General features: G+C 41.6%; 2 protein-coding genes across 2 annotated transcripts in view; one reads left to right on the top strand and one right to left on the bottom strand.

The window, feature by feature from the left end:
- Positions 1–3,677: 3,677 nt before the first annotated feature.
- Positions 3,678–6,774, bottom strand: LOC148186769 (uncharacterized). The gene is made up of 2 exons (XM_088090692.1): positions 6,390–6,774; positions 3,678–5,604 (listed from the first exon to the last, which is right to left on the bottom strand). The coding sequence occupies exons 1-2, from the start codon at positions 6,580–6,582 to the stop codon at positions 4,532–4,534; spliced, it is 1,266 nt and encodes a 421-aa protein (XP_087946818.1). The 5' UTR covers positions 6,583–6,774; the 3' UTR covers positions 3,678–4,531.
- A 380-nt stretch (positions 6,775–7,154) lies between these two features.
- LOC121938314 (uncharacterized) overlaps positions 7,155–12,511 on the top strand; it is a 5,600-nt gene continuing 243 nt past the window's right edge. The window contains exons 1-3 of the mRNA XM_088090634.1: positions 7,155–7,334; positions 8,385–8,669; positions 9,641–12,511. The exon at positions 9,641–12,511 is cut by the window's right edge and continues 243 nt beyond it. Coding sequence (XP_087946760.1) covers positions 7,283–7,334; positions 8,385–8,669; positions 9,641–11,943 — 2,640 coding nt within the window. The 5' untranslated portion in view covers positions 7,155–7,282 and the 3' untranslated portion in view covers positions 11,944–12,511. The remainder of the gene's footprint in view (positions 7,335–8,384; positions 8,670–9,640) is intronic.

The raw sequence follows: 12,511 nt of genomic DNA on the forward strand, positions 1-12,511 counted from the left end.
AGACTTTCTGTCGACTGGTGACAATCAGCCGGGAAGACTTTTTTTTTTTTTTTTAAACTATATTAAGGAGGGTTTCTGATTTTTACATTTACAGGAATGAATATGATATTTACCCGTAACTAATGATATTTACCATGTCAGATATTTCTTTTGAGAGATAGTCTTTGTATATTAAAACTTGATGAGCTTCTAATGGCGTGACATCTTTCATTTTAATACCTAACCATCATTCGTGTTCTGCCAAAACTGTAGCGTGACTGGACGTGAAGAAAAAAGATGTTCAAGAGCTTCAAGGTTCTTCAGTACAGAAACAGGAATCAGCCTCAAATCCACATCTTCTTCTTAGCATTTCTGCAGTATTAATACCTATTCATGATTTTAAACTGCAGTTCTTTTACCTTTGAGATATTGGCCATTTTAAACATTTTGAATACTATACATATTTGTGGGTATTAAATTAATGAAACAAAAATGCATGTGAGCATTTTTCTGATAGTTTTGTTGTTACATGTCCTATCATTGAAAGGCATTCGGCCAGTTTTAAGTCCGGTATGATTATCTGTACATTTGAGTGGGAGAGAGTGTGTTTTGTGTTATTTGCACCGGGGGAAGTCGTACTGCTTTACATATTCGGATGAATTTCCTGGAAGAACATTGCAAATCTATTTTTTCCTTTCAGGTATCAAAATGTAAGAAGTGGCCAGTGCCGTCAGCTCAGTAGCAAACCAGACTCTATTGTCGTACCACTTGTGATTGAATAGTTTTTCGATTGATTGTAATTGTTCTGTTGTTCCACAAGGTGGCGCCATGTGGACAAAAGCTGCGGATGAATATCATCTTCCAGTAGAATAATATTTGTTTATGAAATTCTGACAACTTCACAGGCAATTTTGTGACTCCAAAATCACATTTTAACAAAAATTCCAGCCCTCCAGCTTTCTTAAATATGTTTTTGGGGATGTGAAACCACATCGACTCGGTCTGTGACACAAACGCTTTTATCCAGTTTATTCTGAACGTTCCCACCATTGTTTCAAAGTCTGTTGTTTTTAGACCTCCCTTATTATATTCTTTGACCAGATTTGTTTTTAATTTAGTGTGTTTTATTTCTCCATATAAGAATATAAAATACTGAACTGGCCTTTGTAACGTTTTGGGGGCAACATATAAAGAACGACACAGATAAACCACTTTAAACCCTCAGCTTTGGACTACAAGTTTCACCCAAATATGAAAAGGTCCCTTACAACTGATGATTTAGGCTTTTTCCAAAGTCTCTTTATTCTCCTGAAAGTTGTTCTTTTCCCTTTTCTTTACATTTTTCAATAAAGTTTATGCCCAAATATTTCACTTCCTGTTTGACGGGAAGTGAAATATTTCATCATCTGTAGGATACAGTGGCAGTAATTCACATTTGTTCATATTTAAACTTAAACCAGATGACTTGGAGAAAATAGAAATGATGTTCAGAGCTTTTTCAATTATTGATTTATCTTTTAAGAAAAAAAACTGTGTCATCTGCAAATTGACTAATACGAAATTCATAATCACAAATACTGAGTACTTCAAATTCTGGGTGGTCTATAATTAGGTTAGCCAGCAACTGACTGCATAAAATTTAAAGTTTTAGTGATATGGGACAACCTTGTCTGATTCCAGGAGAAACCTGGGATCCTGGGATATTCTGGGATCATTCCTGGATCAAGAGAAATATTACTTTTTATTTCATTCTAAAACATTTCAATAACTTTGCCAAATTTATTGCCAAATCCAAATTTTTGGAGACTTTGGATCAAAAAATGGTGCTCTATAGAATCAAATGCTTTGAAAAAGTCAGAATCTATATGGGATTGGTATTATATAGTTATATTATAGAGTATTATATCCAGGATTAGTCTCACATTGTTGTGTATCAGTCCACCTTTAATAAAGGTGGACTGAAATTCATCAACTAGTTTAGTCTGTACATGTTTAAGGTGATTTGCAAATATGAGAGTTATCAATTTGTAGTCATTACAGAGAAGTCATTACTGGTCTCCGAGTCGAGTTTTAGTAAATCCTTATCTGGTGTCGGTAGTAGAGTTATTAACCCTGTTTTCATTGTGGGGGATAAATATCCTTTTTCTATACACCCATAAAAGCTTTATGTTGCAGATCTTTAATATTATTCCGAAAGTGCTTATAACATTCTGATGTTAAGAAATCAATTTTCTGGGGATTTTCCATTTTTCATCTGTTTCAATGCAATTTCAATTTCTGTCATGGTTAAATCCTCTTCTAACATTTTCTAAGTGTTTTTATGTTATCTTTGACTGTTTCAAAAAAGACGTCCCATTCTGTTTGCTGGAAATGCAATTTATATAGATTATTATAGAAAAGCCAAATTTCATCACCAGGTTGCTGTGGTATACGATGAATGAGAAGCTATTTTAAAATCACTTCCCATTACCACTTTTTCAGTCATATAAGCTGTTTTCCAATCATTTATAAGTAAACCTAAACTTGTTATCACGACTTTATTATTTTTTCTGTTGTTTTAGCTATAGATACACTGTAAAAATATATATATTATATGATATATAATATTAATAATATCATATTATGGTAATAATAATATAATTCATTCATGCATATAATAATAATAGTAATATTTTGGTCGCTTTTATGTTCAGTTAGTTTACCTGAAGTCTGTTACATGTCACCATTTCTCCAGCAGAGAGGTGCCATGAAAAAATCTCCTCATCGTTGTTTCCGAAACGTTCTGCTGTCCCAGGATGGGTCTCTTGTAAAAATAAAAACAAAACACAATTTGCCTTTTGTTCCTTACACAATAAAAAAACAGCCTTGTGCTTAACTGTATTTTTCAGCCCTCTAACATTTATAGAAATTAACGAAACAGACATTAATAACGCTTTAAAAAAACCTCGTTTGTGTTTGACTACGCTGTTGAAGCTGAAAAAAAACCCCAAAAAACAGGTCCATTGCACCACCCTCATGAGTTTTTCTTCTCATTTTTAAACAGCCTCCCATATTAAAAGAAAATGTATGTATTTTTTCCCTTTTAAGTCAAACAACCAAGGAACATTTTAAACTTGTATGAAACTCGAAGTTCGTTTAAACGAAATGTAGGCTACCTGAGAAGAGAGACATCCCGTCTTCTTTATGTTGTCCATATCTCAGGGTTCAATTCGACGACCATTAATTATTGCACAGTCCCTCTTTCAGGAGAGCCTTTTCGGCCGTGGCGTCAGGCTTCTTGTACTTTGGGCCGCAGCTTTTTAACTTTTTGTTCTCATTTTCTTTCACAGACGAGATCAGTCGCCTGAGATCCCATCTCCTCTTCTGCGTCTACCACGAGAGTAAAGACAAAACAACAGAAAAAGCAAGACGGAGAACTTACAAACGAAAACACACACAGCATCACAAGCTGTGATCAAGAGATTTGATGAGCGAGACATGAAAAGTTTTGAACTTTGCACAGAAGACAACGCATAAGTTACAAGACAGAACAAAGAGGAAACTGAAAAAAATGCAGAAACAGGTCCAATTTTTGACAAAAGAAAATAACTCTGACAGAAATGTGGCTGGAGTGAATTTTTTGGGGGTAACCAGACATATCTGACACCAGAGACAAAAAGTAATCTGTTACAAGTTACAAACACAACAGAGAAAAAGACTTAGCACAAGTCGTTTTTAATTTGAAATTACAAAAACACATTTCATACAAACATATACAAAAAAATGTAATATACAGTGAGTCAGAGCGACCACAGAGTGAGCCAATAGAAACACAGCTGTGAAAGGAAACAGCCAATCACAGCAGTGCGTGATTTTTTAACTGACTTTTAAGAATTGAATGTGAAAGAAGCTAATTTTTGCTGATGATTTACTCACCTGAGAACTGCTAACCGGGCCACTAATGCGAAGCACTAACTGCTGATGGATAGCTGACGTTCAGTTCGTCCACTTTTATTTACAAAGTCTGGCATCACAAATCACAGTCTGCCTCAGAGGGTCTTACAGCAGGCACCATCCCTGTGTGCTCGGACCCTCACAGCGACCGAGGAAAAACTCCCCCAAAAAACATTTAAGGGGAAAAAAACCTCAGGAAGAGCTACTGAGGAGGATCCCTCTTTACGACCAACAGACAAGTGATAAAAGTTGTAAAAAAAAAAAAAAAACCCAAAAAGTTAAATGACAGTAAAATATTACAAAATGATACATAGGAGAGAGAGAGAGATGCACAGCAACAACAATAATACCATAAGGACTGGAACAACAATAATAAACATGCTAACTGAAAAAGCCTTTCCCACACACTGAAACTGAGTAACAGAATATTTTCTCTCCTGTGTGGATTCTCCTATAAAATTCTGCTAAAGACTTGAGGCTCAACAGCTGGATGACATCACCAGAACTGTCCAATGGAAGGACTTCCTTTGGCGTCATAATTGATTCTTTTTCTGGGTAAATATGTTCAGGCAGAGAGGGCCGTGATTCAGTTCAACATGTTTCTCTAGAACAGAAGATTTCAAACAGGAGAGAGAGCGTCAGGTGGGAAAAGGAAGAAAGACGGGTCATTTTCCTGCTGAGTAAATCCAGCAGCTGAGGGTTCTGCGTTCTCCTCAGTTTGAGTCTGTTGCTCAGAGGAGTGATTGCCGTCACACTGATGGTTTTTGAGCTGTGTCCTCCATGAGAAACTTCTGCGACAGACAGAGCAGCTGAACGGCTTCTCTCCTGTGTGTTTGCTCATGTGTTGAACAAAGTTGTCCTTTCGAGGGAATCTTTTCCCACACACGGGGCAGCTGAACGGTTTCTCTCCTGTGTGATTCCTCATGTGTCGGTTTAGATGTCCACTTTCATTGAAAGTTTTCCCACACACAGAGCAGCTGAATGGCTTCTCTCCTGTGTGACCAATCATGTGTCGTTTCAGATTGTCCATCCGCAAAAATCTTTCATCACAAAGTGAGCAGCAGAAAGGCTTCTCTCCTGTGTGAGTCCTCATGTGTCTCTTCAGAGTATTCTTGAAGCCAAATCTTTTGTCACACTCGGAGCAGCCGAATGGTTTTTCTCCTGCATGATGTCCCGGGTGGCTCAGAGGGACTAAACCCAACGGAGGTCCTGAGATGTCCTCCCAGTCTCCGCTGTCATCGGTGTCTCCGCCAGCTTCTGTTTCCATCTGTTCAGTTAGTCTTTGATGAAGCTGTGAGGACTGAGGTTTCTCTTCATCATCTTCACTCTTCACAGGGACAGGAGTGAATGGGAACTTGGTGATATCAGCCTCCTCCAGACCTTGAAGCTGCTCTCCCTCCTGACTGCTCCACAGCTCCTCCTGCTCCTCTTTAATGTGTGGGGGCTCTGGGTCCTCCTGCTCCTCTTTAATGTGTGGGGGCTCTGGGTCCTCCTGGTCCTCTTTAATGTGTGGGGGCTCTGGGTCCTCCTGCTCCTCTTTAATGTGTGGGGGCTCTGGTTCCTCCTGGTCCTCTTTAATATGTGGGGGCTCTGGGTCCTCCTGGTCCTCTTTAATGTGTGGGGGATCTGGGTCCTCCTGGTCCACACTGGAGGGAGGAACCTCTTCTTTAACCACCAACAGCTGCTGGACGTCTGAAGGAAACAAATACAGAAACACACAGGAGACAAAGTGTGAGTTCATGTTAACAGATCCAGCCGTCTGACGTTCGACTGAGAAGCAGTTTGCTAAAGTTCAAGTCGACCTGTGAGCAGAATTATGACAGTGGAGTCGTCTGAACACAGATCCGTTTAAACGTCTTTGTACATGTGGAACAGTGAACTTCAGGAGGGAGGACAGGTCACACCTGTAATGAGCTTTGTTTTTGTTAATCAGAAAAGAGCACGGCACACATTGACCTGAACTGAGCCATTTTCTTTTGAGACAAAACATCACTCTTTTCTTGAATAATTTTGGGTGTTTTTTTTCCCCTGATATTTTTTGGTGGAGTAAAAAAATTTGATTCTTTTCCTTGATAATGTTGGGGATTTTATACAAAAAACACTTGACCTTTTTCTTTGGGAAAGCGGCGGTCGTGATTTCTATTTTAAATTGTGATTCCTTTTTTTAATATATTTGACAGTGTTTTCCTTAATTTTTGTTTTTCTATAAAAAAAATGTTGGTGATATTAAAAATACATACATACAGATATCATTTAATGATTCTATAAATATTTTTGATTTTAAAAAAAATTAGGCAAGTTCTGCTAACAGCCCCGCTGTGATCAATAGAGAACAGTCCCTCAGTTCAACAGCCCCGCTGTGATAAATAGAGAACAGTCCCTCAGGTAAACAGCCCCGCTGTGATAAATAGAGAACAGTCCCTCAGGTACACAGCCCCGCTGTGATAAATAGAGAACAGTCCCTCAGGTAAACAGACCTGCTCTGTGTAACCGGAGCTGAGGGTTGAAAACAGCGTCCAGTAGTTTCCGTTGTCGCTCGTTCTCCTCTTTTGATCGAGAAAGTTCCTCCTCGTACTCTGCTATCGTTCTTTCAAACAGCCCAAATATCTCTTCAGCAGCCGCAGTTAGTCGCTGCTTCACCAACGCTCTCAGCATTTGGACTTTACACATTTTCACACTTTATCAGCACTGACGGATTCACACACAAACAGCTGATCGCACTTAAACAACAATAACATCAACAGAGGGACGCTGCTGTCTGCACTGTGGACATCCGGTTCCGCTGCAAACGGGTAGACGGCTTCCGGTGCAACAGGCCTTCACAATAAGACAAAAAAGTCATGCCTTTTCTCTACATACTTCAATATAAATTATGTGCACTAGTAAAAAAAAAAAAAAAAAAATATTATTTTATTGTGAAATTGATTTGTGATACTAATAAACACAGTTATACTTATTATTATAACAATAACGATAACAATAATTGTTAATATTATTAATCATTATTATTGCTGTCATTGTTAATTATGTCCTCTGTCTTTGTGTGACTGTTTGAGGAGGTTTAATTTATAAATTGGTGCGTATATTATTATATATTGTTTGTGTGTGTGTGTGTGTGTGTGTGTGTGTGTGTGGTGAAAGAAACATTTTATCTGAACAGAAACTTGGAATCATATTTAAAGTGATGGTTTGTGTAAAAATGTTTTGTTTGTTTTCTATGTACGGATCATCATCATTACCCTTATTTTGAAATCTGTCCCGGAAGCGCCGGTGTGACGGTGATCTCGGTTAGCAGAGTGAACCGTTAGCTGGATCTGAATAACGGCAGAAAAACAAACCGTCAGAGTTTAGTTCAGTAACCGGAGCAGAGATGGACCGACACCGGAAACTGCTGCTGCACGAGGACAGGAGAGGAAGAGGAAGTAAAGTTTTGTTTTCTTTCCTTTAGCTCTGCTGCTAGCCATGCTAAGCTACCGTTAGCTGGCTCTCCACGAGCCTCCTCAACTTCTGACGGTTTTCTTTTACTTTGAAGGGTCACACAGGTGAGCTCGCGCGCACATGAGCGCGCAGCGGGAGGCTGATGTTCACCGGGCGCGTCAGCAGCTGTTCGTTTTCTGTTAGCATCAAGCTAGCTGACCTTTGACCCTGTGTGTCACCACGGTAACCGGGGTCAGGTCACCATGGTAACGCAGGCTGCACCAGTTCAGAGTTTTATTGATAAACGCTGAAATAGCTGATTGATTGTTGAAGTAAAACTGATAGTTATTGATCTAACTGATCAATAACTCAGTGAAATATTTCAGCTTCTCATATTAAAGTTTTTACATTTATTGTGTTTTTAAGCGATAATAATTATTTAAATAAAATTAGCTGATTAATGATGACAGTTTGACAAGTTCTTATTGTATTTCATGAAATAATTTCAGATTACAGACACATGGTCATCAATAACATGTTAATTAATATAATATATAAACTACATTAATATGATGATTGTGACACTGTCAATTAGTCTGATTAACTTGATCAGTCCTGTAACTGACGATCGGTCCGATCAACTGACAATCGATCAACTGACGATCGATCAACTGACGATCGATCAACTGACGATCGGTCCGATCAACTGACAATCGATCAACTGACGATCGATCAACTGACGATCGATCAACTGACGATCGATCAACTGACGATCGGTCCGATTAACTGATGATCGGTCCGATCAACTGATGATCGGTCTGATCAACTGACCGATTGACTGTCTGTCAGTCCCGTACCTGTTGAGCCGGTGCAGGAGGTTCTCTTTTGGTCATTCAGGTGTTCAGGGGTCTTGTCGGACCTTTTCTGGGTCCTTTATTCTGACAGTCATTGAAGATATTCTAGTGTCGATGTTTTCTGCGCTTCTACTTTTCTTTCAGGGGATTTTAGGGATTTAATGTGATGTAGAAGTTTAGTGTCTCTCCTGTTTCCTGCAGACGTCCAGCAGCTGCTGGTGGTCAAAGAGGAGGTTCCCCCCTTCACTGTGGACCAGGAGGACCCAAAGCCCCCACACTTTAAAGAGGAGCAGGAGGACCCAAAGCCCCCACACATTAAAGAGGAGCAGGAGGACCCAGAGCCCCCACACTTTAAAGAGGAGCAGGAGGACCCAGAGCCCCCACGCATTAAAGAGGAGCAGGAGGAGCTGTGGAGCAGTCAGGAGGAGGCTGATACCACCAGGTTTCAGTTCACTGGTGTCCATGTGAAGAGTGAAGATGATGAAGGTACCAGCAGCCTGTTTTTCACTCTGATTAGAGGCTGAATTAAAGACTCGGATGACTCAGTTTGATTTTCTCGTGTAGTTTAAACTGTTGAAACGCAAACATTCACTCAGTCTTTTTCCATGGTGATATAAAAATGTGAATTATTGTGTCAGTGTGACCAAACTGGACTTTTAAAATCCCGTAAACAGGTTTGTCCCTCTAAAGTCAGACCAAAGTGAATTTCTGGAAGTCCAACAAACACCTGGCGTTCTGAGGGTGCTCCGAGTCGCCATGCCGGCCTCCCTTGGTGGTTAGAGACAGGGACTGTTTGTTGATTTTGAGGGGGGAAGGGGTGCTGCAAAATGGGATTTCAGTCGAACCTACGTGTTCGCAGAATTTTAAAAGTCCAGTTGTAGTCAAAATGAAAAATATTTCCACTTTTTCTAACATCGTGGAAACATTCTGAGTGTGATCAGTCTGTAAAAGAAAACATCATTCAGCACCCGCAGACTGACGGCAGTACAAGAATCATTTTAACAGAAACAGGAACCCAAAGTTTCATGTGACGGAGGATCTCGGTCCTCACCTGTTGACCAGGTTACAGGGGCCGTGGTGTTTCACACGAGCCTGAGCTGCTAAATCTTCACATCACCCTGCGCACATACAACACTCGTTAGACTTACAAATATTACCGAGATATTCCACCACCACCTAGGAGACAAAGGAAATGTCACCTCTCAAACTGGGGGTCGTTATGGGGGTGTTAGTCCTCATGAGGAGTCTGATATTGGTCTTTTGGGGGTTTAGTGGATGTTTTGTGGTTCTGCTGATCCCTTAGGACCTTCTACACGTTCCTTCGGCGGAGGAACAGCGTTTAGTGTCAGGTGGAGCAGCATGAAGAGAAAAATAAAATCTTGATTTTTTTTCTGATTTTCAGTCGATTTAAGGGCAGACACGTGACCAGTCCCTGTCTCTGTGTGTGTCTCCTGCAGATGTCCAGCAACTGTTGGTGGTTAAAGAAGAGGTTCCCCCCTCCATTGTGGGGCAGGAGGACCCAGGACCCCCACGCCTTAAAGAGGACGAGAAGGACCCAGGACCCCCACACCTTAAAGAGGACGAGGAGGACTCAGGACCCCCACACCTTAAAGAGGACGAGAAGGACCCAGGACCCCCACACCTTAAAGAGGACGAGGAGGACTCAGGACCCCCACACCTTAAAGAGGACGAGAAGGACCCAGGACCCCCACACCTTAAAGAGGATGAGGAGGACCCAGGACCCCCACACATTAAAGAGGAACAGGAGGAACTGTGGAGCAGTCAGGGGGAAGCAGCTGGGAATCCAGATCAATATTTACGACCTGACACTGAAAACAAAACTTCAGACTGTTCAGAGTTTAAGACTGAAGTCAGTGATGATGACTGGATGGAGAACAGAGAACTTCAGTCTGTTTTAAACTCCCTGAAGATCATCAAAGTCCCTTTCGGTGATTCGAGATGTAAAACTGTAAAGAAAACGTACAGCTGCTCTGAATGTGGGAAGACTTTTGGTCGTAGTCCACATCTGAAGATACACATGAGAACTCACACAGGAGAGAGACCGTTCAGCTGCCCTTTCTGCAACAAAAGTTTTACACAAAAAGTCAATCTGACGTATCACATGTCTGTCCACACAGGAGAAAAACGGTTCAGCTGTCGGTTCTGTGATGAAAGATTCACCTGGTACACTCAACTCAAGAGTCATCAGTGTGTGTGTGAGTCTTCGCAGTGTCGTCAGAGTCAAACTGACGACAACAGAGACGCAGAGACAGGAGACAAATCTTTCAGCTGCTCCGAGTGTGGGAAAATATTCAGCCGAAAGGACAACCTCAACATCCACATGAGGATCCACACAGGAGAGCGACCATTCAGCTGTTCCGTCTGCAGTAAAAGTTTCAAACACGGAGGACATCTGACACAACACATGTCCGTCCACACTAAGGAGAACAGGTTTAGCTGCAACGTTTGTGGCAAAAGGTTCACGTGGCTTTATCAGCTCAAGAGACACAAGTGTGGCGGAGAATCAGCTCAGCATCCCAAACTGTGGGTCAGTCAGGAGGGAGAGCAGCTTCAAGGTCTGGAGGAGGCTGATATCACCAAGTTCCCATTCACTCCTGTCCCTGTGAAGAGTGAAGATGATGAAGAGAAACCTCAGTCCTCACAGCTTCATCAAAGACTAACTGAACAGATGGAAACAGAAGCTGATGGAGAGGACTGTGGAGGACCAGAACCAGACAGGAACTCACATCCAGATACACATTTACAGACCGGAGTCTCCTCTGAGTTTAAGGCAGACTTCAGGAGTGGTGACTTGAGAGAACCTCAGTCTGGTTTAAACTTTGGATGTAACAGCAGCAAGAAAACGTTCAGCTGCTCTGATTGTGGAAAAATATTTGGCCGAAAGGAACATCTGCAGACTCATGTGAGGATTCATACAGGAGAGAGACCGTTCAGCTGCTCTGACTGCGGTAAAACATTTGGATGTAAGAGGTCACTGCTGGGCCACATGACGAGTCACACAGGAGAGAAACCGTTCAGCTGCGCTCAGTGTGGGAAAAGATTTGGCCGTATGGTGAATCTGAAGACTCATGAGAGACTTCACACAGGAGAGAGACCGTTCAGCTGCCCGTTTTGTGGCAAAGGTTTCACACAAAAGGTTCACATGACTCAACACATGGCTGTCCACACAGGAGAAAAACAGTTCAGCTGCAGCGTTTGTGACAAAAAGTTCACGTGGCTTTCAGGGTTCAGACGACACAAGTGTGGCAGCGATCCGTCAGAACTTGACGAGAACCAAACTGAGGAGAATGTGGAGGCAGAACCAGGAGAGAAACTGTTTCGCTGCTATCAGTGTGGCAACAGATTTAATCACAAGCACAATCTGAAGGCTCATATGAGAATTCACACAGGAGAAAAACCGTTCAGCTGCTCTGTTTGCTCGAAAGGCTTCACCGCGAGTGGAGCTCTGAAGAAACACCTGAGGACTCACTCAGGAGAGAAACCATTCATCTGCTCCGTCTGTGGCATCCGATTCACGCAGGGAGGGAACCTGAAACGACACATGGCTCAGCACACAGGAGAGTCACGGGAGAAACCATTCAGCTGCCGCGTCTGCGGCAAAACCTTCACACAGGTGTCCAACATGAAGCGACACCTAGCACAGCACGCCGCCACCCAAACAGGAAGTGAAGCTGTGAGCAGTTCACATGTGACGCAGGATCAGCAGGAAGAAACTGACTGCAAACCACCCGAAAACTGATCCCAGATCTGACCCCCAATACGTTTCTCAAATTGGCCGAGCCGTACCGGCGCTGGATGGTCTGGACAGATGGCGATGGTGGTATCATTTATATCTGCAGTAATCGTTCAGATATAGTCGTCAGATACGTATGACAGGTGATGGAGGTGAGATATTTTAATGTTTGACAATAAACTTTATCGTCAAAAAATGACAACAGTCCACTGAAAAAGTAAACTTTGTTGGGAATTTGAAGTCTGAATTACTCTCAGCATCTTTTTTGTTAAAAATTAACTTTTCATACGGTTCATATCGCACAACATATAACCCAATAAAACTGTATCCCATAAAATCAGCAGACCGATATCTCGGCCGGGTTTAATGTTTTACTGTATTTCAGCGCTGAAGTGACAACAAGGCGCATGGACGATTTTCTCCATGAATTCATGACTGTGATGTGAGATAAACTGCCGTCAGGCGTTAAATTTTGTTCCATAAAGAGATTCAGTTTATCACCACAGAAGAATAATCATTTGTGAATCCGAGGTTTTTGAACATTCTCTGAACTGATGGACTGAGGGACTGAGGG

Source organism: Plectropomus leopardus, chromosome 17 (genome assembly GCF_026936395.1).
Source record: "Plectropomus leopardus strain MGB_pleo_1.0 chromosome 17, ASM2693639v1, whole genome shotgun sequence".
In the NCBI taxonomy this organism is placed as follows: domain Eukaryota; kingdom Metazoa; phylum Chordata; class Actinopteri; order Perciformes; family Serranidae; genus Plectropomus; species Plectropomus leopardus.